Source organism: Oenanthe melanoleuca, chromosome 2 (genome assembly GCF_029582105.1).
Source record: "Oenanthe melanoleuca isolate GR-GAL-2019-014 chromosome 2, OMel1.0, whole genome shotgun sequence".
NCBI classification, from domain to species: domain Eukaryota; kingdom Metazoa; phylum Chordata; class Aves; order Passeriformes; family Muscicapidae; genus Oenanthe; species Oenanthe melanoleuca.
Window position 1 is genome coordinate 20,933,726 of NC_079335.1, and position 24,638 is coordinate 20,958,363.

At 41.5% G+C, this 24,638-nt stretch overlaps 1 protein-coding gene and 1 long non-coding RNA gene across 3 annotated transcripts; one reads left to right on the plus strand and one right to left on the minus strand.

The window, feature by feature from the left end:
• Nucleotides 1–2,950: 2,950 nt before the first annotated feature.
• Nucleotides 2,951–6,486, minus strand: LOC130248762 (uncharacterized). Of its 2 annotated transcripts, XR_008839697.1 has the most exons (4): nucleotides 5,374–6,486; nucleotides 4,533–4,661; nucleotides 4,099–4,353; nucleotides 2,951–3,201 (listed from the first exon to the last, which is right to left on the minus strand). It is a non-coding gene; the product is annotated as an uncharacterized LOC130248762 (long non-coding RNA). The 2 variants fall into 2 exon arrangements; XR_008839696.1 differs by having other exon boundaries at nucleotides 2,951–4,353.
• A 985-nt stretch (nucleotides 6,487–7,471) lies between these two features.
• On the plus strand, nucleotides 7,472–22,895 carry PABPC1 (poly(A) binding protein cytoplasmic 1). The gene is made up of 15 exons (XM_056482773.1): nucleotides 7,472–7,672; nucleotides 12,228–12,421; nucleotides 12,512–12,627; nucleotides 14,438–14,577; nucleotides 15,864–15,958; nucleotides 17,469–17,606; nucleotides 17,701–17,796; nucleotides 18,218–18,490; nucleotides 18,665–18,758; nucleotides 18,931–19,041; nucleotides 20,009–20,163; nucleotides 20,589–20,673; nucleotides 20,783–20,913; nucleotides 21,207–21,302; nucleotides 22,454–22,895. Exons 1-14 carry the CDS (start codon nucleotides 7,480–7,482, stop codon nucleotides 21,297–21,299), a joined length of 1,914 nt encoding a protein of 637 aa, XP_056338748.1. The 5' UTR covers nucleotides 7,472–7,479; the 3' UTR covers nucleotides 21,300–21,302; nucleotides 22,454–22,895.
• The last annotated feature ends 1,743 nt before the right edge of the window (nucleotides 22,896–24,638 follow it).

A 24,638-nucleotide genomic window follows, 5' to 3' on the forward strand; every position in this document is an offset into this window, starting at 1 on the left:
AAGCCCATGTCAAATGGTCTGGCTCCTTTCACAAACAAGACCCACAGTTTGGCAACACAATAAATTGAGCTGCAGTGCCCTAAAACTGGGTTAAAGGCAGAAGCATTTACTGAAATAAACTCCTCCTGGCGGAACACATTGTCCAAACAATTGTGTTTGTTTAACTTACATGAGCAGGGGCTTTTTATGCATGTTCTGTCATCTCTGTCTGGGTCAGAATTTCATAGCCTTTTCTATGCAGAATCTTAGAATATCCTGAATTGGAAGGGACCCACAAGAACCAATGAGTACAATCCTTGGCCCTGCACAGGACCTTGGAGGTTTTATTGTCTGGTCTCCATATGTCCCTTTATCATCCGTGTCACCAGCTCCCTTCAATCACAGATCCTTTCAACTCTGTTTGCACCTTCTGCTATTTGCAGGTCTCTTCCTGCCTCAGATCTCAGGTCTTGTGTGCAGGTCCATAATATGCTTGCCCAGATCCTCCAGACACTGATGCAAAGCCACACTGGAAACAGGAGCACAGCACAGATATTGTGCTGGCAGTGGGAGAAGGGACCCTGGAAAAGAGATCTACAAGATCCTTGGGTGGGTGCAGCACTGTGGAGCCAATACATACTGACCAACATGAGGTGTGAGAGCTCAATCGAGCCAGCAGAGTCAACAAAATCTAATTCAAGTATGTGTCTCCATGCCCTGCACCCTCCTTCCTCAGCAAGCATCCTTCCACACCACTCTGCCCCTGCAGACCTACCCCAGTGCCCAGCACCAGGCTGCAGGAGACACAGTCCAGCCCTGCCACCCACTCTGCCCTCCCTCAGTTTCACACAGGCTTGTGAATCATATTCTACTTAATTTCCATTTTGACTTTTCCTTTCTGTACTTGGTTTTCAGATTGTCCCTGCAGTTTTCTATGGCTCACTGTGTGAACTGAGATAATTAATCACAGACTGGCAGGGCCTGCAGGGCTGCACTAGAGGAGCTGCAGGCTGGGATCTCAGACCAGCAGGATTGCAGCACTGGGTTAGGAGATTACAGGTACTGATTAAAAGGTGGCAGGACCATAATAAAATGGTCAAAGAACCTGAATTGAGACCTGTGAGAAAATTTCAGGGCAAAGCATTATCCATGGAACACAAGTTTGTCCTGTATATGGGTAATCTCAAGTCACACTGAACAGCTAAAGGATTTATCTCTTGAAACTGACCAAAGCATCCTTTACTATTTGGTCCTTCTGGTTCTCTTTGCAATTGAATGACCTGCAGCTGGTCCAGTGAAAGTCCATGTTTTCTCTCAAGCAACACACTTTTATGGTTCTACCATCAGCCTTTTGTAAAGGGAATATCCACAGAAAATCCTCCAAACACAAAAGGTCTGGCACTTCATTGTGCACAAGGTGTGCACATAGCACAGCAACAGCAGCTTATTTTGGGATAGGGAATCACAGATTGGCACATGCTAGCACAGGAATCACTATGACTATCACTAACTAGCACGCATGCTAATTCAGCAATGCCCATCTGAAGCAGATTATCTGTTCATGCCAGAAGTCACTCCAGTAACCCACTCTCTGAGCCAGCACTACAGACCAGAGGACTTTCTAGTGCATACCCTGGAAGAGCAGCATGGATCTGTTAGAAAAAAGTACTTAAAAAAGAAAAGAAATAAGAAAAAATAACCAAAGAAAAGAAAAAAAACTATTCTTCACTTCCGCTGGGGATAGAACAAGAAGGAACTGCAAAAATGGAAACTTGGGTCAGACAATAGAAAAATAATTCCCAAGTTAAGGAGAAGACTGAACTGCCATCCTCAAATAACTCATATGAAAAAGCTTGAAAAGTCTCAATTGGGATGATACCATGCTCTCACTTGGGGAGAGAATTGAGTCAGATACTTACCATGCTTTCTTCCTATCTCTTCCCTACACCATTCCTCCCTCCTCTCCAAAATTCTGCATCTTAAACAGTCTACAATCTAATGCTTGCATAGAAATATGGCAATAATTTTGTTCCCTCAAGTACACAACATTTAGCAGTCACTGTGTGGCACTTCGAGGACACTCAGGAACAGCAGCAAGATACTCAAATGTTTTTGAGTAGAGTACTTCAGCTCTTCTGGAAGAAATAGTGCAGCTACTGGTGAAGGGAGCAAGCCTCAGAGTTAACTAACTCTGATTGTAGCCAATAAAGGGCAGAGGGAAACACCAATCTGTTTTTCACAATACCTTGATTTGGTGGTTTCTTAGTGGGGGGTGGATTGTATCAGGCAGAGTGAAATGGCGCAGATGGTGTGGCTGAGAGGAGGTGGCTGTATTACGGACAGGGATGGAGCAGCATGAAGCTCACTCTTGGGAAGGAAGAAGGGGTGAGAGAGAACTGTCAGAAGACCCAGAGCAGCAGAGCCTGTCCTCAATGCAGTCAGTGACTGCACCTGCCCTGCTCCTGCATCTCACTGTTGTTCTCCTCCAGAGCCTTCCCAGAACAGCTCCTTGCCCAGCCCCAGCTCTAGTACCTCTTCCTCTGCCCATCCATCTTTCCAACCCTGACAGTACCTCCCAAGGCTCAACAATTAACCGGTTCTTAGTGAGGAGGGGGAGACAAAGTATACTCAAGGCAATATTCCTGACCAAACTTGGTTCAGTACATTCCTACTTCCCCAGCTGCACTTGGCACTGGGGAAAACAATCCCACTGCACAAACCTGTTGCTTTGTTTGCTTCAGGCACATTACAAAGTAATTAACTATTATCTTTCCCATGTCATGACTGCTTGAGAATGACACTTCTTTTCCCTGTCCTGTTGCCAAAATGATTTCTCCTTCACAAGTTCAGTAAACAGATGTACAGTTCTTTGTACATATGAATAGTCCCAAAAACAAGAGAGCAAAATTACTTCTGCCCACATTCAAGAAGACTCAAAATACAGAGCTCTGAGGTCTTGACATATCTTTTTTCACACATTTTTTATTAAACAAATTACTCAGAACTTGGGTTTGGCTGAGCTCAAAAGATTATTTAGCACTGAAAAGTCTATCTGGACTAAGTAGGCTACCAAAAGCAAACAGTGCTATCAGTCAAACACTTAGTTTAAAGAAACTGGCACTCCCTTTCAAAAGGTACGTGTTCTTCCTTATCTCTTTAACACACACCATCAAGGTTTTAGCCTTCACAGTGCCATTTCAGCACATGGGCAGTGCCCTGCAGCTGAAAAGGAGAACGCTGAGATGTGAAAATGATCAAGCAGTTCCTGAACTCAAACAGTGTGTGTATTTAAACAATAAGACCTTGACTATCAGCTGTGTTAATTAAAAAAAAATCTTGAATATTAGCACCTTACAGATACTATTTAAAATGCTTCCTGTGGCTAACTATAAAGCTGGGTAAACAATAAAATCTTTTGTACTATCAGGCTGTGTTAATTAAAAGAAAATTTTCAGTACTGGCACTTTACACATACTGTTTAAAAATGCTTCCTGCGGCCAACTATAAAGCTGGGTTTGCATAAAATCCAACAGTTTAGTGCAATTTATCATGTATCAAAAAGTCATAATTTCTAGGCAAGAAAGAAAATTTATTGAAGTCTGAATGAATTTCAATAACTTCCCTATTTCCATGATAGCCTAGAATAAAAACCAATTGCATTCACAAATCATAATATCACTGGAACAAAAGAAAAATCTTGTATCTGCTTAGAGCTTTAAGTTACAAAGGATCTTTATTTAACTCTGATAGAGCTTATGCTTAGAAATAATGTATCTGAGAATTCTGAAATATTTCTCAATTGCTGTCAGTGAAAAACTATGTGTACACTTTACTTTTTTCCTATTTGTTAGTTCTATGAACATTGAGCTGAAAGGAGGCAACACATCGAGGTAACTTATCTGGATTGCAAAAATAATTAAAATATTTATAATTAAAGAATTATTGCCCCTCATTCAATTCCTGTGTGACTGCAATTCCCTGAAGCTGATAAGGAAACACTGAGTTATATATTCTAGATAAATCTCAAACCTGGGGTTTTGAACAAGTAGTTTCTGCTAAGAAGGCCAACTTCCAGGGCCAGCCACCCACACATAACACCTGCAAGGACAGGACACCCACCAGCTCTGGGCAATAAGCCCAGCTGACGACACAGGCTCCCCACAGCAACTTTTATCAGACACTGTGCAGAACTTGAGAGCAGCAGAGCTGAAATGGATCTTGGAGAGACCCAGATGAGACTGTCAGGTGATACTGGACAAGGGCTCTCCTGCCCTCCCAGACCTCAAATCTCACTCGGGGCTCTGGACTGCAGCTCTGGTGGGAAATCAGCAGAAGCAAGCATACAAATGTCCAGGTCCTTTGCAAGGTTTAATCCTAAATCACAAAGAGAATTTTGCAGCACCAGAATCTGAAGTTTAATGCAAATCCTGTGCCTCAAGCATTGAAAGCATTCTTTCCTGTTGCCTTAAAAAGGCCACATCTTGAAAAGTCAGTTTGTTACCGGAGGAGGACAAGATACTTGTTTTGGTCACCATCAGAGGGGCTATACCTACCTCCTGCTGTGACAAGGCTTTTATCTAAAGTGCCATTTGCTGCCTTGAGGAGGGCAGTGGGAGGGAATAGTCAGTAAAACTTTTGCTAAGTTACATCCTTGTTTCAGGTCAAAGCCAATGGAGTGCAATCTGTGAGGACAAGACACAAGAACAATATTTTGCTGAAAGAACAAACACTAGACAAGTTTACTCAGAAAGCTACAGTTCTTTTAAACAATGATTTGAACTCTTTTGGATATCCATATAAGGCTGAGAGTGTATTTTTACTGCCTTAATTGCATTTAGTGTTAGAAAACTCCGAAATCATACTGTGTGAAGAGACAAGATCTCCAAAAAATCCTTCTCTGTGCTGAACAAAACTTGCAAATTTTATTCCTTAAATTGGGTTAAAGAGAAATGCCTTACTATGCTCTGGGTTCTATCTTGCAACTGTCCAGGAGTGCCAAGGGTAAAAACAGAACAATTTTACTCACAAGAGTAGGAACACATAAAAGCAAAAAAACCCCATGTACTACTATGACCAAGAGCCAATGACAGAAAAGTGTGAAAGAATAATCAAGTATGAAAAAGGACAGCTTGAGGAAAGGAGACAGGGTGAAGAACAGAACCATGTAAGGAAAGGAGAGACCAGAAACAGTACATAGTACATCCTAGGGAGGGCATTATAAACCAGTATTTAAACGAGAGAAATTTTATATGTCTCTAAAAATCACTGTCTAAAACATCAAACCTCACTATAAGACACTGCTGATGCTGGATCTGCTGCACTCAGCTGACAGAAGCCACCGCTGCCACCTCAGGATGTACTCATTTGTCACCTGATTCAGATTGCAGTCCGTACCTCAGCTAATGCCAGGGCAGGGTGGGGGCTGAACAAAGACGTCACCCTTTGCACATGGGGAGATGCCAGCTCTGCCGTGGGTTTGGTCACCTGCAACAAGAGGCAGTGAAACCGCAGCAGCTGCCGAGTCAAGTGGAACCTTCACACTTCACAGCAAAATTCCACAAGTACTCCCCCCTACAGCTCTACTAAACCCGTAATGACAAATGCTAGTCAAAGAAAAATAAAACATCATACAAAATAGAAAACAAGAAAACAAACCAAGATGCGAAACTGCAAACCATTCTTTTTTTTTTTAATTTTGAAACTGTACAAAGAACAGTGAGAAAACAGTAAGAAAATCTACATTAAATAGAAAAGAGCAGTTACCTCCAAGACTTCTGCAAACCCATAATCTGGTTTACTGCTTAACACTTGCACTAATGTTTAATGTTTAGTACAAGTGCAAGTGCTTGCACTTTTGTTTAGCAGGAATGAAGCACATTTTATTGATTGTATTATTTTGTGAGAATGTGAAACACATTTAATTAGCTGATAATAAAAAGCCCCATTGAATGCTAATTGATATGAAAAAATTTTTCTTTCTCACAAAAAGATTAATGGGGTTTTTGGGACTAGAGAAGCCAGCTAAAAACAAAACAAGGTTTTCCAAGCTCCACAGGAGTGCTTTGGTGTTTAAGGAAGTACTTTGTGCCAGGTGTGATTGTCATGGTGGTTTCCAGCCAAAGGTTGGACTCGATGATCTCCCAGGCCTTTCCTCACAGGTCGTTCTGTGATTCTGCCTGTGATTCTCCCTGAGAAATCCTGTATATGGCTCAAGGCACGGCACCCAGTTGGCAATTTTCCGAAGGCACGTTTGGAATGCGGCCTCGCACCACCTCCCAAACCGCCCGGGGTGACGGTGGTCACCTCACCTCACGCACCCACAGAGCTGCAGGAAGCTGCCCCGCCAGCTCCCAACGCCCTTCGACCGTCTTTGGCACAAAACACGCCTAACTTAAGGGACGACCAGAGCAGAGCCCAAATGCCAATCCCGGTTTATTCCCGGCCTAGTGACACTATCCCTCCGGGAGCCGCAGCAGCACCAAACTTTCCTCCGCCCCTCCCCCCTGCTCCGTCCCCGCGCACGCGCCCAGCGGCCGCGCGAGCCCCGCCCCCTTCCGCCCCCGAGCGCGCGCTCCCCGCGGGGCGCGGCCGGCGGCGGGGTGGGGCGCGCGGCGCGAGCGAGCGAGCCGCTAACGCCCCGCCCCGCCCCGCCACGCCCCGGCCGTTGGTCCGCCCGGCGCGCACGCGCCCTGCCACCCGCCCGCCCGGCCCCAACCGCGCACATGTGCTCTCCCTCCCGCGCGTGCGCCCTGCCGCCGAGCCGCCCCCACACTCGCGCCGCCCCCCGTGACGCCGGGCGGGCGCAGGCGCAGTCCCCGCGCGGCCGCCCCTCCGCCCCGCCCCGCCCTCGCGCACGCGCCGGAGCCGCTTCCCCGCGCCGGCTGCCGCGCGTGTCCCCACCCCCGCCGGCAGGTGCGCGTGCGCGGTGCGCGCGGCGCGGTGCGTGGCGCGCGGCGCGGCGGGGGCGGGGGGGCGGGGCGGGTATATATAGAGCGCGGCCGGGGCGGCGGCCGCCCCCTTGTCCCCCGGCCGCCGTCGGAGCTGTGTGCGCAGTGCGTGTGCTCCGGACCATCCGGACACGCCGGCCCGGCCCCGCAGCACCATTTATTACTAAAAAAATACCTAAAAAAGCCAAAAAAAATCCAAAAATCTTAAAAAACCTTTAAAAAAAAATCATCCTCTTTCCTCATCCAACCTTCCCGACAACCTTTCTGCAAACGGCCGGTTTGATATAAAATAACCCGGTGAAGCGAAGTCCCCGGACCCGGCGCAGCCGAGAGGAGACACACAGCGAGCCCGACCCCACCGAGCGCAGCACCCGCCGCCGCCAGCTCCACCCGGCCCGCACGGAGCGACTCGACCCCCGCCCGCCCATCCGCCGCACCCGCCGCAGCCGTTGAGTCCGAGCGGCCCCGCGCCGCATCCGCCGGCTCCGCTCGCACCGACCGCCGCGGCCTCCGCCTCGTCAGCGCCCCCCCCGCGCCGGGAGACGGCGGCAGGATGAACCCCAGCGCCCCCAGCTACCCCATGGCCTCGCTCTACGTGGGGGACCTGCACCCCGACGTGACCGAGGCCATGCTCTACGAGAAGTTCAGCCCCGCCGGGCCCATCCTCTCCATCCGCGTCTGCAGGGACATGATCACCCGCCGCTCGCTCGGATACGCCTATGTCAACTTCCAGCAGCCCGCCGACGGTGAGTGCCGGGCCGCGGGCGCCGGCGGAGCCATGTTTGTCCCCTGCCCGCCGCCGCCCCGCATCCATTTTGCCGCCCGGGACGGGGCGGACCCGGCGGGGCGCGGGGGGAAGTTGGCGGCGGGGCCGCCGCTCACACGCGGCCCGGGCCGCCCGCGCCTCGTGGCGGCCAGAGCAGCGGGGGGGAGGCGCTTCTGCGGATCGAGAGCGGCCCGGGGCCCCGGCGGTGGGCGGGGGAGTGCCCGGGGAGCCCCGGGGGCCCGGCGGGGCTGCCCCCGCTCCCGGGGAGGGGATCGTGGGTGAGCGTGCGGGCGGCTCTTCACGTCCGTCCGAGATGAAAGGTGGCTGGAGGAAAGCATCGCAGTCATTAGCAGCTTTTAATAACCGCGCAGGAGCTGGGTGTGTGTGAGTGCGTGGTTGGGAGGCCGGGAGAAGGAAGTAGGACGCACCGGCGTGGCCGGGTAGTTTCACAGGCGTCCAGGCCGGAGCGTTTGTTAAAACACCATGGCAGATCTGTCACGTGCAGGGAGGGCACGGAACTACTCGGGCCTCCTTGTGCCTCTTTCTCTTGTAGCTGGAACCCGAGCTGTGCTTTCATCAGTGTTTCTTCGCAGTACATTCTCTGACATTGTTTCTTCCAACTCACGTTTTTATGAAACTTGTTTTTTCGCGAAGCGTTGCCGCTTCTCTAAAGTTATATCTGTAAAGAAACTTTATCTGTAGTTCTGGTCATGTTAGGAAGCACAGTGCAGTCCATTTGGAGAGTATTTCGCTATAAGAACCGAATGTGACTTGTTCTAAGTTTTGCCGAGTCCAATTAAAATAAAAAAGTAATTGGCCGACTAGAAGATACGTGATTTCAAGTACAGTTAAGTAAACAGCTTTCTATTATAATGGTTTTGTTTTCAAGCATATGAAAGTGAGATACTTAAATGACAAACTTTTCAAGCAATTGGATTTAACTGGCTTTCAGAATTAGCTTTAGCATACAGCCATTATCAGATCAGACTTTGGTGTACCGATGGTATCTGTATGTAAGCAGTACAAAAGTTACTGCCTCATCTTAATAGGCAGATACTCCACCTGTTATCAGCTCTCTCAGTTCAGAGAGCTTTTGATTTATTCAGCCATTCTTTAGGATGAGACTGTTTGAATGCTTGTTTTAACATACTTTGCTTTCATTAAATAAAAATGTCTAGTACAGTTTCTCAGAAAAATAAGGGGTTAGCACAGGTCAGTACGGTGATAAAATAATGTCAGGGCATAAGGTGAAGGTGATTCAAATGCTTTTTCTCCTTAGTACTGACAGAGTTCCATAAGAACCGACTTTATCTTTGTCATTAGTTGAGCAACCAGTGCATTTTGTGACTTGGTTTGTAATTTGTCAAATGTGGGAACAAAGAGAGCTTTTTCACCTGAGCAGTACTTTCAGTTTTTGAATAGGTCTCTTAGAAAAGTGCTGTTACTCCAAATGTTAAGTGTTTTTCAGGCTTTGGGAGACACACATATTTTAGTCTATAACTAGTCCAGTTCACCTAAAAGTGTTTCTCATCTTTATCAAACCTGCATTTGGCACATACGTGGAAGCAGTTGTTTAAAATACACTTCAGTGGTATTGCATGATTATATTTTTTCAAGAACTCCAGCATTTTGTATACTTGGCAAATACGTAGAAAGCATTTGCTGGGGGATTTTTATAGGTCATTATATTAATTTACAGAAACCTTGAAATATGAGTTTTGAGGAGGAATTGTTATTCTTACAATCATCCTGGTTTAATTTTGATTCCAAACTAGATACCTTTTATTGGTTTAGCCAAATTTTTAGCTACGTCTCAAGCTATGCTTATTAAACAGCTAGTAACAACTACCTTGGATTTTAAAAAGTAGCTTTGAAGGTGTGCTTGACATCACCAGCTGTCTGTAAACGAGGGATCTCAAAGCTCTTCTAAAAACCAATTAGGCCTGATGACACACGTGTGAGGTATGCACACATTTCAGAGTTGTGACTTTTCTAGATTTGAGTCATAGTCTGGAGTAAAACTCAGGCAATCTTGTTTAATCACTAAACTAGAAATATTCTTGAGTAATCTGAAACTGCATCAGAATTCTTGGGATTTTTAGAATGGTTATGTTTCTAGAGGTTTTTTATTTCATAGCTATTGCTGTTTACCTTTAGCACAGGTTGGCATTAAGTGTATATTCTGAGTGATTTTGAAATTGTTAAAGCGGACTGTCCAGTTGCTCACGACTAAAATGGGAGCTGGTGAGTCATTCAGTGAGAGCTCCAGCAGAATCAGCAGAAGTACGGCCCGGGTAGGTGTGTCCACTGGTAACAAGTTCCGCTGCTGAATGGAGCTGCCTCCTGCAACCGGCACAGCCTTTTATGCCTGAAACGTAATGAAAGTGAGCCAGTTTTCACTCGTTAGGAATTGTAGTGAGAGTAGCTTGTACCTGGTTGTAGATAGTCTAGTAATGTTTTAAAAATATACCGTGGAATGACAGTGTGGTGTTGATTAGACAGAAAAACTTAAATTTCTTGTACTTGTGCTCCAAAGGAGAGATGAGGAGAGCTGTTGAGAGTTTCCATGCTGTCCTTGTGGAGAAATTGTGCTGGTCTAAGACACAGGCTCACTTTGTTAAGAGTGGTAATGTTTGCAGAGGATCCATGGACCCACTTTGAGTCAGATGGCTGGGAAATGTGTCTAGGAACACACATTTCTGATGAGTGTCAGGATTATTCTAGAAGCAATTAGCATGAATTAGAAAAGCCTCTTTTCTAGTAAAGGAAGCCCTGTTACTACTTCTGGAAATAATGAACTGTTTGTTTCTGGCACATCTATTGGTGCTGGCAGTAATAATTCTAATGACTTCCAGGGCAGTAGTGAAGGCTTACAACTTTCTACTGTGGCCAGCCTGATATCCACAGGTTTTTTTTTTTCTTTTTTCCTTTCCCTCTTTTTTTTTTTCCATTCCCCACCCCCCCCCCCCCCCCACTTTTGTGCATGGAGACTTCCAATTATTTTAATTTCTCATTAGCACTATCTAGGTTGCCTTTTCTCTCCTGCTTAATATATATTAAAGTTTTTGAAAGCTTTATTGACTTATTTAGAAAACTGACATGTAATTTTTGTGGCTTCAGTTTAAATAAGTTGCTGAGTTGCTACTGTCACGTGAATATGGTAATAGTATCAATTATCTTTTTCCCCATGAAAATGTTAGATGTCCATTTCTTTAATGCCTACAGATGTCTTTCAGAGAATATAATCTTCAAATTTATTTCTAATTTGAAAATGTCACAAGAAGGGATATAAAACATGGTATATCAACTGAATGCCAGGCTCACTGCAAATTGTTTTTGGCCATGACATGCAACAATATAGCTCAAGACAAAAGCAGCACTTAAAGTACAAAAACTAAATAAGTGTTGGCCCTTGTTCCTCCCAAAGAATTTTAACTGACGCTGTTGCTGATGTTAAATGATCACTAAGCTGATTTCAGTCTTGTTAACATCATACTGTTCAGATATTTGCAAATCACAGTGAGGTGAGTTAGTACCCATGGGTGTTACTTCAGCTATTTATTGGGACTTCTTTGCTGTTCTTCCGGACTTGCAGGAACAGGCATGAAAAGGACCTGCTGTACTTGAGAACTATTGCTCATTTGTGCTTAAATACACAAGTTGAGTTACAACATTGCAGACATGTCTTGTGGCTTTGAAGGGACATGTGAAAGTGGAGCAAGTCTTGATACTTCCCCATCTCAATACACAAGAGCTTTTACACGCAGAATTTGAAAATCTAGTTATGGAGTTCTACTGGAAAAACTACTCCATTGGAGTTACAAAACCTGGCTTACATTACCCTGGTTTGCTGTTTTAATGCTTGCTCCTTCTTTGAGCTCATATGTATTTCATTGAGAGCTTTTAAAATATGTATCATTTCAGGTTCCCTAAACTAAGTAAGTGCTAGTTTTGAATCTCTTTGAACTGTCTCTTGCCCTGAATTCCATCACAGATCTTTTCAGTCACTGAGAAAGTTGTGTGGAATAGCTGTGGAATGAGGCTTGAACGTCCACCTAGCAAAGAAATTTTGTCGGTTTGGGGGTATTGGTGTTTTAGGTGTTCTTATGTTAATATTTGCAAAAGACCTTATATAGGCACAAGCAGTACCCCTAAAAGGATTTTCATTGGCACAATATGCATCTATGTGATATGGGAGAAGCCAGCTGATTTTTTCAAATGTTACAGCTTCGTAGCAGCTGCCACTTGCTGCATTTTCTCCTATCACCATACCATCTTTTCATAGATCTAGTCCTATGGGCTAATGAGATTTCTACAGCTTGCTCAACTGACTTGTGCTCCTTCCAAAGTGCAGCTTTTGCAGATGAGTTTTTTGCCAGTTCTTCCTTGCAAACACTGGAGGCTTGGGTTTGCAGCTTGGTGATGGTGCTGGACTTGAAATAATAAAAATATTATTAAGAATTGTACTTCAGCTGCTATTTGTGTGCTTATTAAGATAACTAGCATTTTCTGTTAATTCCATGATGTTTTTCCAGCTGAACGAGCTTTGGACACCATGAACTTTGATGTCATTAAAGGCAAACCAGTGCGCATCATGTGGTCTCAGCGCGATCCATCTCTACGCAAAAGCGGTGTAGGAAACATCTTCATCAAAAACTTGGACAAATCAATTGATAACAAAGCTTTGTATGACACATTTTCTGCTTTTGGGAACATCCTGTCTTGTAAGGTTAGTGGAAAATAAAATGATGGCACACAAACTCCCCAGTTTATGCTAGAAACATTCCGTGGGTGTTACAACAAGGTTTTTCATTAATAGGTGGTGTGTGATGAAAATGGATCCAAGGGTTATGGATTTGTACATTTTGAGACACAAGAAGCTGCAGAAAGAGCTATTGAAAAAATGAATGGTATGCTGCTTAATGACCGCAAAGTGTAAGTACATAAATAAGTACTTGGGGATCAGCAAACAGAAATTCATTTCATGGCCAACAAAGATTTAAAAGCTTACCTAGGACAGGAAGGATGTTCTAAAAATTTTTAATTTTAAGAATATATAGAGTTTTAGTGCTAGGGATTTTAAGAATTATATCACCTGCCTATTCTAGAGGCAATCTAAGTTCAAAAATGGACTAATAATGGACTCCAGAGGAAAAAGTAATTACATTAATTGTCTTGCAAGCCAATACTGTAATGAGGATTTGGGATCTTCTCTGGTTTTCTGATCTTACAGGTCTGAGATAAAATACAATCCATTAAATACTCTGAAAAATACTTCCTTTATAAGAGTTGTGAGATACGTGTGTTATCCATATTTTGGAGTCAGCTGATACTTAGTTACAGTTACTTGGCACTAAAGAGTGGTTAGATTAGACTAATATTTTGTATGAATACATACATAGGCCTATCTAGGGAGTAGAAAATAAAACTTAGAGAAGCATAATGTTTTAAACATTATCACTGTTCTACATTGTAGGAAAAAATGTTATTTGGCAACTTGTTTAATAATATTTAGGCTGGGGGAGTGAGTGTACCTTACAGCTATGCCTAAGAGATCATTATGGTGTTTGGTATAATTGCAAAAGAACAGCTTTCTAAAGACTTAGGAGGGTTTGGAAAAGGATAACAGAAATCAGCATCAGGTTACCATAATGGATTATTTTTATATGTAGAGATGAATAGGTCAAGACATGTACAGGGAAAACACATATTTTGAAATGTTTGTTTTCCTGCTTGTTCTGTTCTTGACTGACATTGTGGATGTTTTTATTCAGTGGCTATTGTTATACAACCTTAAATTAGTAAATTGTCAGCATGCAGTCATAAGAGCACAGGAGTAAAACATATCATGAAAGTTAATTTTGCTTCGAATTTCTGTTCAGGCTAGTCTTTTAGAAATCAATTAAAACACTTGAGTCACTATCAAAATCTGCTGAACACATTGCACTTCCACTCTTACTATACCTGATTGCTATAAATTAGGTGAAATTGTCGAAAGCTTAAAAATTACTGAGGTACTGGATGCTGCTGTATCACATTTGCCAAATTTGTGACTACGAAGTTAGAGCCTACGATAAAATTTGAAAGTAGGAGTCTGCAACAGTCAGAAATTAGTGTCAGCCATGTACAGTCTGTGCTAGGGCATGTCCTTCAGCTGCAGAATGTTGTGTTCAGGTTCTGCCCTTTTTCTGCCAATATGAACTAATCATTGGTGTTCCCAGCCACTTTGCAATGGTATTTGACTCAAGCAAGTTGAACTATTTATTTCACTTCACCTAAATGCAAAGTCTTAGGTACTGGAAAGTTGTGTTAGGAAGGGTGGGCAGTTAGTTAAATACCCATTGCTCAAAAACTGAATCAGAGAGCAAATAACTGCTTTAAGGCTGCCATGTTTTTAGTATGGCAGAGGGATTATGCTGTTAGCTAGAATTTCTGTTCCGCCTCTTTGCTTAGTACTCTTTTCCATTGTTGAGCTCCTCTTGTCAAAGGCTGTTTTTTTATAAGTGAACAATCTCACCAATGGCTTGAAAGCATTTTCATGCCTTGTAACTGGGATAAACATGCTGATGCAGCAAAGGACAGTGGAACTGTTTTTCTGATTTTTATAATAAATATTTTATCTAAAGAATTTCATACCTGTAAGTGAATGATTAAGAATAAAATACAGTACCAGAGGATTAAAGTAAATTTTTAAATCTTGAGACACTTGGTTTAATCTGTATTACTCTGTTCTTCCTGCAACTAGATTTGTTGGAAGGTTTAAATCCCGCAAGGAACGTGAGGCAGAGCTTGGAGCCAGAGCAAAAGAATTCACCAATGTTTACATCAAAAATTTTGGAGAAGACATGGATGATGAGAGACTTAAGGAACTCTTTGGCAAGTTTGGTAATGTCTTAATGTTTATATAAACACAAGTGAACTTCAGTTTACTACATGTATCTTATCTGTACAGTGCCTTGAAATACAAGGAATCACAGCTGTCTGCTGTTGATGTAAAAATATAATAAAGGTTACTGAAAAGTTGGTACTTAATTTCAGATTCAAAAGTGCAGTAATATCTGAACTTAAAATAGGCAGAATATCATATTTAGTTCTGCCATCAGAACTGTTTTCAGCAGTCTGAAAAATAGTGTGCTTATGGTTCTGCAGCTTTTTGAAAGTTGCAAATAGAAGTGTTCTCTGATTTAGTACAGATTAATTTTATAAAATCATCACCTACAGGATGTGTGACAAATGAGTTTACTCTTTCTTTCACTGACCTGTGGACTTACCTCTTTTATTCAGTTGCATTATGCTGGTTGACCTAATAAAAAACTGAGAAACTATTCCAGCACCAAGCTATGAGATTCTGCCTTGATCCTCAGTTATGCCCAGGGCAAAATTTTGGTGGACATATGACCATGATGTAGTTATGTATATGATGTGTTACCATCAAAATAGGGCATGGCAAATCCCTTAATGCCATTACAGGTTCTTCACGTTTTATTTATTTTAACGTCACCTTGTTTTAAAATTTCTTTCCTATGTGCTTCGGCTGTTCTCCAGTGGATATTAAGTAAAGTAATGGAAAGCCTCGTAGAAGAGATACCCTGTAGCAGCCTTAAACGGCATGTACAGGAAATTCCTTTCTGCTCTTCAAGTATCTGTGGTTGAAACAGTAGCGAATTTAGCTGCTACAGCTAAATTAGCTACTTCCAATTGAATCTCTGAACTGCAGTTTTTCAGAGGTTATGAAATTGTTGAACTAGGATGGCCTTTCACCATGGTAAATAGTGAAGCGTATACCTAATTGCTAGGCCTCCCTCTGGCTTTTTCAGTACCTGCTCCAAAGGATGGAAGAACTAATATTTTTAAGTGTCATGATTTTTAATGATAAAACAAATTTAATTCACTTTGTGGTGGAGTTTTCTTTGAATTTGAGGTGAAATTTTGGTTGAAAAATACAGTAGAAAAGAAACTCAGCATGGCAGACTTCAGCCATAATGGTTGAAGTTTATTGGGAGAAATTAGTAATTTCATATTAATGAATGACATTTACTTGATACTATTATTGGTTTGCAGGAGTCTTTTGTAATACAAGTGAAATAAACTAAATATTATCTTCTAAGAGAATGTTCAAAAGGTGAGAAGTATACACTAAACGAAGCATAAGTATTTCATTCTCTTTTTAGGTCCTGCTCTAAGTGTGAAAGTTATGACTGATGAGAGTGGAAAATCCAAAGGCTTTGGCTTCGTTAGTTTTGAAAGACATGAAGATGCCCAAAAAGTATGCTTTTGGACTTAATTTTAGGAATCCTGTAACTAAGACCCAAATAATGTTTCATTTAGTGATTGAGTTTTTTAATTGGTCAAGGACACTGCAAAAAAAGGTGCTCTCTCCCTAAATCATTTAGCACAGTTTCTGTCATTTAGAATGCTTTCCTGTGAGCAAGTGTCAGGTGGTGTGAGAAACCTATTAAGTCAAGATACTCTGGTAAGCTGGAACTAATGTAGAAATGGGGAATCTTTAATAATTTAAAAACCTGTTGTAGTTGGGCTTAAAGATCTCAATGATATTTGGACTCTTGCATGCTGAGCAATATACAGCATAGTAAATTACTACATCTCTGAATCATTGGATCCAGTTTGGTTGCACAAAATGTTTGTGCAAGGCAGAAAGAATTGTGTTTTCAAACTGTAGCTCTGCAAAGTCAGCAGGAGGGCTATTAGTTTTATAAAGCATGTTTGGCATAGCTGTGAGAAAATAGTCATAGAGCTCTATGATGTTGCTTTTACTCTGAGGGATAACTTTGGAAGACGGGTCCTTTTTATTCTTGTATATGTCTATAACATGCCAGTGTGCTGTATAACTTAATTCTTTGTCAACTGGTTGCTTTGATACGTCAGTTTACTGTGACAGTAGGGACACAGCATCAGGAAAAAATGCAGTATAGAACAAATCATGTACAGAACAAAGTTTGCTTTTCAAAAGGCATTTTGGTGATTTGTCAGTATTGCAACTGTAAAAGTGATAGATTAGAACAAATGCTGTGTGTCTTAACATCTACATTTTTCAGTCTTGCATACATTGATGAATAGTTTCTCTTACTGTAGTCAGAATCGCATGTTGGGTGTTTTAAATAACATAAAATTTCAATATCTCTGTAAAAATGCCCAATGGCTTTGATCATAAGCGTATACAATAAACAGTGACTTCTGGCTTTAAATTTAATAAGTAAATATGTGCCAGAGTTCTTACCTCTGAAGAGTTGTAACTCAAAACAGTATGAAGGAGAAAAGTTCACATTTTCATCCTTCTAAATATTTCCTTAATGAAAGACTGAAAATTAACCAAAAAAAAGCTGTACATGCAGCTTAACATTTAGTATAGAAAGATCTGATAGATACTACAGTTTCAGGTGTTACTTTAAAAGACAGAACTAGGTGAATTAAAGTTTTCAACTTTATTTGCTTTATTTGCTTTTCTCTGCCATTGGCAAGATAAGGCTGGAGAAATAGTTCTTGCAATTTGGGTTTTTTCCTCCAGCTTCACATTAAAAAAAGTGGTTTGCATCCCTTGTGACTTGTTGAAAACAGAAGCACACTTGGAAAGCAGTTTTCATGTTACCATAAGTGGGAAGGTCTTGGGGTATTTTGTTTCAATTAGTGGTATTTTAAGATGGATTAGCTCTTTTTCTACAATCCTTGTGTTGCTTTTTATATTTGAATTGCTTTTTTTATGTGTCTGAAAAATGCTGGAGTACAAAGCACTGCTAACTTGTTGTTTGTTGATGAAGGCTGTAGATGAGATGAATGGAAAAGAGCTCAATGGAAAACAAATCTATGTTGGCCGGGCTCAGAAAAAGGTGGAAAGACAGACGGAGCTGAAGCGCAAGTTTGAACAAATGAAGCAGGACAGGATCACCAGATACCAGGTTCAGTTTTAAATCAAGAGGGCTAACTATTATGTGATATTTTGAGATTTACACAGAACACTTGCTTTTAAAAATAACTTGCCTGTTTTCTTAGGGTGTAAACCTTTATGTGAAAAATCTTGATGATGGGATCGATGATGAGCGTCTCCGAAAAGAGTTCTCCCCATTTGGTACAATCACTAGTGCAAAGGTAAAGTTCATAGATTGTACTCATGTATTCTCTGAGAGAATAGTGATCTGTCACCAAAGAAAAGTTAATTTCATTCAGTGAAGATGAGACCCACTGTAAATGTGGGCATCAGCTTTCTGGATTATTGTACATGTCAGGTTAAACACCATATGATCATCCTTCCTTGAAATAAATTAAGTGGTGAGACTAGTGTGGGAAAAGTTACATCTTTCCAGTGCAATATTGTGCGCATTGTTATTTCAATGAGATTTTCATCTCTATTCAGGTAGTAGTTAGCTATTAAGTACACAATATTAATTTTTATAAAGCACTCAGTAAAACCTGTGGTCTCACTTCTAATAAGCTGAAACAAGAAACTCACAGAAGTTGAATAGGTATGACACAGAACATTTAGTTTTAAAACTAAATTTTGTATTTTCAGGTGATGATGGAAGGTGGCCGCAGCAAAGGATTTGGATTTGTATGCTTTTCGTCACCAGAAGAAGCCACCAAAGCAGTCACAGAAATGAATGGTAGAATTGTGGCTACTAAACCATTATATGTAGCTCTAGCCCAACGTAAAGAGGAGCGCCAAGCTCATCTCACCAACCAGTACATGCAGAGGATGGCAAGTGTAAGAGCAGTACCTAATCCTGTAATCAACCCCTACCAGCCAGCACCTCCTTCAGGATACTTCATGGCAGCTATTCCTCAGGTATGTGTAGAGATGAGTAACTGAATATTTTGTACTGCCTATAAAATCTTCTTAGATTTAACAGTAAATGTTATTGTGTGTCTGTGATTTCAGCATTTTAATCTCGCAGTGGGAGGGTGCTGGGCTGTTCAGCATGCCCTTCACAAAGTTAAGTGAGGTTGTTGTGTTTGGCAGACTCAGAACCGTGCTGCGTACTATCCTACTAATCAGCTCGCTCAACTTGCTAGACCTAGTCCTCGCTGGACTGCTCAGGGTGCCAGACCTCATCGTAAGTCACTTCTTTCTTTACCTCTTTCCAGTGATTGCTGTAAACTCCGTAGCATTTACCTTCACACTTGCAAATACATTTTCATGGCATTACAGTACCAGTCTTCTGTTTGTCGTGTTGTCACCACTCAGTGTTTCAGCATGTAACAGTATATTTTTTTTTTAAACTGTAGCATTCCAAAATATGCCTGGTGCTATCCGCCCAGCAGCACCCAGACCACCCTTCAGTACCATGAGACCAGCTTCTTCCCAGGTTCCACGAGTCATGTCAACGCAGCGTGTTGGTGAGTTGGATTTATGCAAACTTTAAGTATTAGACTTCTGTTCCAATTTTGCTGGTTCAGTGTGATCTCGCAAAATAAACATTTGTAAGTTAAATATCACTTGTGATATTCCTAAAGAATAAGCTAACATCACCTTCTAGTACTTCTAGTAATTGCTTTGAATACTGTCCCAGCAAAGATTCCAGCTATGATCCCATCTCTTCAGGATGAAGCACTTACTCTTTTGTGCACTTCAGTAATGCTGTATGACGGCTTTCTAAACATAGTTGCAGCAATTGTAATAATAGGTTGCATATAGAAGTATTGAGATTATACAATTTTATCTCTTACTATTTTTTTTATATTCACATATATGTATTTTATTATTGTGAGCCAGTATCATGAATTCAAAATCTGCACATCACTGCATGAACCAGAATTGACTGTGGTCATTGAGTGGTTTGGGTTGGAAGGAATCTTAAAGCTTATGTAGTTCAACCCCCTGCCAGAGGCAGGCAACTCTCCACTAGACCAAGGTACTCAGAGCCTTATCCAGACTGGTCTTGAACATCTCCAGGAATGGAGAGTCCTCAACCTCTCTGAAGGCATAATTCTCCCAGAATGTATCAGGCAGCTGTCTACTTCCTAAAAGTATCTTTTTTTTAGAATGACTGACATAATGTGCTCAGGAAATCAAATGTCCTTCAGTTTATAATGAAATTATATTAATACTCAGAGTGGATTTGTTATCACAGATCTTTTTTCAATAGCATGTAAAAAGGGCAATTCATAAATGAAGTGACTGGAAAATAGCATCCAGTAAATTTCAATGTTTGAACCTTTGTATGTGACCAGTGATCTGACAGTCGACAGTACTACTAAGATAAATCTATAAATACCTAAATTAGGTATTTGATTCAAGTTGGCTTGTTGGACAAAATAATTATAATGATTATTCACATATGGAATTCTGTTACCATTGTTTCAGCTAATACATCAACACAAACGATGGGTCCACGTCCTGCAGCAGCAGCTACTGCAGCCACTCCTGCCGTGCGCACAGTCCCACAGTACAAATACGCTGCGGGGGTTCGCAATCCCCAGCAGCACCTCAACACGCAGCCGCAGGTTGCTATGCAGCAGGTGTGTGATCCGGGGATCTGCTCTGTGCTTTACTGATGTTCTTCGCAGAGGAAGGTGGTGAGGGTGAAGGGATGGCAACTCAGACTCAGCATCGTGCCAGGAGAGTAAAACTAGTGATTTGAGTATATTTGAAGTTCACCTGAGACAGGATGTGATCCCATGTTGCCTCGTACTTTTCAGTTCCTTCATACCTTAGCCTGAGTTCTTGTTTTTGCTCCTCAGTGGGGCAGTTTCTAATAATCTTCAGCATCATCACTCAGTTCTAACCAGTAGTAGTTGATTAAACAGACATAGTTGTTAATTTCTTTGATGTTTCTGACACTGTAAGGCATCATGTATGTTGAGTTGCGAAATACTGTCTGTTTGAAGCTGCACCTAATTATATGCCAGGGTTTAATTTTCAAATGTTGTTAAATTAATTGCAGCCTGCTGTCCATGTGCAAGGTCAGGAACCCTTGACTGCTTCCATGTTGGCTTCTGCTCCTCCACAAGAACAAAAGCAGATGTTAGGTATGTACATGATACCTTTCTCTATGCGTTTTAGCAGTAGGACAACTTTGTTTCCCTTATCCCTTAAATTTAGGCTGGATTTGTCCCTGATGACCTTTTTTCTCTCCAGGTGAACGTCTATTCCCCCTTATTCAAAGCATGCACCCTACTCTGGCGGGTAAGATCACTGGTATGTTGTTGGAGATTGACAACTCTGAACTCCTCCACATGCTCGAGTCTCCTGAGTCTCTTCGTTCGAAGGTAGGTGGACTTTGCCTTGCACTGCTTCTGTAGGTGTTAAGTCTACACTGATCCAACAGTTGTTTGTGCTGGCACAGTGGAGTGACAGCAATGCAGTGGTGGCTCAGGGCAAGAGTATCCTCTTTCAAAGGGTGACAAGGACTTACACTGCATGAACTGGAATTGGAATGTTGTCCTTTTTTCTTTCAACATTGTAGGCATTGTTTATATGTATAATTTCCACTGTATTATTAACTTAAATATACAGAAATTGCTAAGCTTCCCTTAATTAATTTTTCATTTCTACTTAACAGGTTGATGAAGCTGTAGCCGTACTACAAGCCCACCAAGCTAAAGAGGCTGCTCAAAAGGCAGTTAATAATCCCACTGGGGTTCCAAGTGTTTAATAAGTAAGTTTGGCCACTGTAGTTCCATAGGTTGACTGGAACAAGTCTTTGGTCCATGGCCTTGTAAGCAGCATGTGTCAGGCTCTGTGTCATGTGCAGCCAGAGGAAGTAGCAGCTATGGTAAACAAACTTCTGTGCTCACTTGGTTAGCAAAAGCTACTGACATGTCATTGTTTCTAACAACACATTTAGCTGGAATTAGCTCTAGGCATGTGTGCAAAAACAGGCAGTTCTGTCAAATGCTACTATTCATACTATTGAGGACAACTTGTGGAATTGAAATAAGCTTAAAATGGTATACTCCATCCTCCTTTTTCCTTAGAAATTAAAGAGCTTATTTACACTATAATTTGTATATACTTACCAAATACTAAAATTGTACAGTAAGGGAAAGCTGAACTATAGATTGTCTCGACTTCAAATTTGTGTGAACTTAATGTCAGTTAATATAGTGATTTTTCTTCATTGCCTTCTGTGGGGTTGGTATCTTAATTGTGCATGACAAAGGCAAATGGCAGTACCTTAACAATTTTGACAGAGAAAAATGTGAAGTTGAGGATAAAAAGGAATCTATTATTTTCTATGTCTAGTTAGGTTTTCCTGTGAACTTGCTTTCCACATTTGTAGCTATCATTTGAAGGTGCCTGCTTTAACATTTGAACGCATAAAATTTTCCTTTTTTGTTATTTTAATTTCTGCAATTTTTCTTTTGGAGGCAGAATTTGAGTCATGATTTTTACACATTTGTGGTTTTTTTTTTTGTTTTTGTTTTTGTTTTTTTGGGGTTTTTTTTTGTTCTTTTTTTTAATTTTATTTTTTTGCTAGTGGCACTTTAACAACAGAGATAAATGCTGAACAGGTTTTCTCTCCTAAACTAAGATGCCCATACTTTGAGATCATTACTCCGTCTCTCCATTATGTTTTAGTAACTGAAAATTGAAAATACTGCTAGGGTAGTTATTTGATGAACCTCAGTCTGCTGGCCTCAAGAGTAGAGGTGACCTGCAGTCAATAACAGTAACATTGTCCTTTGGTATCATTGAAACAGTGAAAGCCCTGAATGATGCATGGCATACAGTATTAGGAAACCTGTCAGAAAGCATAAAAGGTGTTGCTTTTGTTTTAAAATATAACAGCATTGTTTTTCTTTGCAGAACTATCCGGGACTACAATCTAGAACTTCGCTTCACCGAAGGAAAAAAAATCTTAAACATGGAAAAACTATTAAATATTGAGAAAAACATTGCAAAATATAAAATAAATAAAAAAAGGAAAGGAAACTTTGAAGCTTACGTACAGAGCAACGCCGGGGCTAGCAAAACAAATGCTAGTCCTAGATTACTTATTGATTTAAAATTTAAAAAAAAATAGTAAAATAAAAAATACAAATTAATGTTTTATAAACCCAGGGGAAAAGAATTTTCAGCACAGTACAAAAATTTAAAGCATTCCTTTCTTTAATTTTGTAATTCTTTACTGTGGAAAAGCTCAGATTATCACCACTGTTATAGTTGACAGTGAGAATTGATAGCTGAGCAAAGAAACGTAATTTGGATTATAAAATTCTTGGTTTAATAAAAATTCCTTAAACACTGACTTACTTGTGTTGTGGTGGTTTCTTTTGTACAGTTTAGAATCCCACTTTATAGTATGTTTTAGTGGATTGTAGAGAAGATAAGCCTACACCTACTCTCTCTGGCCCTCTGGGTAGCTCCAGACGTGGACTTAAGAGGTCAAAGTCAAAAGATAAAGGAGGCTCACTTTCCCAGGATATTGTCCAGCAGTTTGTTCCCAGTTTCCAAGGAAAAGAGAGAGCCTGAGAGAAGATGGCAGGGGAATTCTAAACCCGGGACGAGGGAAGGGGGAAAACTGAATCACAACCAATGGGATCACACTGGCGGGGAGGGGTGAAGGGAGTTCTGAACCAACTCCACAAACCCTGGGGAAATACAGGACAAACCATTTTCAGTGCAATATGCAAACCATAACTTAGTGCAACACAACATACATCTGTAGACTGTCTTCTAAATAATAGAAGTGAGGGGAGGAGGGAAATATTTGGGGTTTTTAATAAATTGCTACTTGATCTGAATCTGGTCTAGTGTGAAATAATTCTGTCTTTACTCAGGGCTGATGGGGTCTTCAGGTCAGTGTCCCTAAAGGGGGCCTCCAGTGAAGTGGCGAAGGGCACTAAAGTGGGAAGAGGTAGCACTAACACACGGGCTGTTTCATTTGCTACAGGAGCATGCTGAGGTTGGGAGTTTTGCGGGGTTAACACTTAAATGTGTAGTCAAGCTAAGTGTTAAATGCATGGTCAAGAGAGACAGTAAAAGGGCTTTTGTTGTAAAACAAACTTTCACTGTGTGAGTTAGCAGATACGCTGAAGTTTGTCCATCCACAGATGGATTATCCTACAGTTGTTGCCTTGCTTTTTTTATTTTCCCCTTTCTGCAGACCTGTGGAATAAAAAGATATTTTCTATGCAGTTTAGCCCATAATTGGCTCCATTAGCTGCTTTTTCAAAATCGATAATGCAAAGGGAGAAATGAAGCAGTGAAAAAGGCATGTCCTGCTTTTACAAAGAAGAGGGTAAAACCTGGCAGGCTGAGCTGGCATGGGGAAGAGGCACAAAGATCAGTTAATCATGGAGGAAGGCATGACTGGTAGCCACTGCAATCTGCTGGGTTTCAATGGCTGTATATAAATACAGATTCTATGGAATTCACATGAAGGGATTAGTTTGTTCTGGAAGTCTCTGAAATCTTTGTTGTGTGGTGAGAATGCCAGTGTTCTCTGTTGTTGCAGTCAAAGCTCTTTAGTATGCTTTCTGAAGTCCCCCAAAAGACAGTTCAGGAGCCCCCTTATTTTTCCTCTCTTGCAAAGGGGTAAACCTTCAGGTTTTCTGTTATGCAATTTAAGAAATAAGCTTAGCAGAATGAGGTGAAATTGGTCTGGTGTAAATGGAATCTAATTTAAATCCTCTGCTGTAAAAGGATTAGGTTAAACTTGCGTAATTCTTACACTCAGTCCTGTCCTGATGGCGGCAGACTGGGATAGCCTTTAATTTGCAGTCCTGCTGAGGTGTGTGACTAGAATTAAGAATTTTTGAAATTGGATGGTAAATCCTACAAAAGAGGGTGTTCAAGCAAGATACGTGCATGTTCAGACGCTGAGTGTATAATCTTGATTTTATGTAATGTCGGCTATAAGGACATTTAAACTTTGGAGACAGTTTAAATGACCTAAAAATATTTAGTGCCATAATGGGAATGCTGAAGAATCTGATGATACTAAAGGTTTAATGGAAGGTCTAAGGGATATTACAAAAACCTGTTTTCA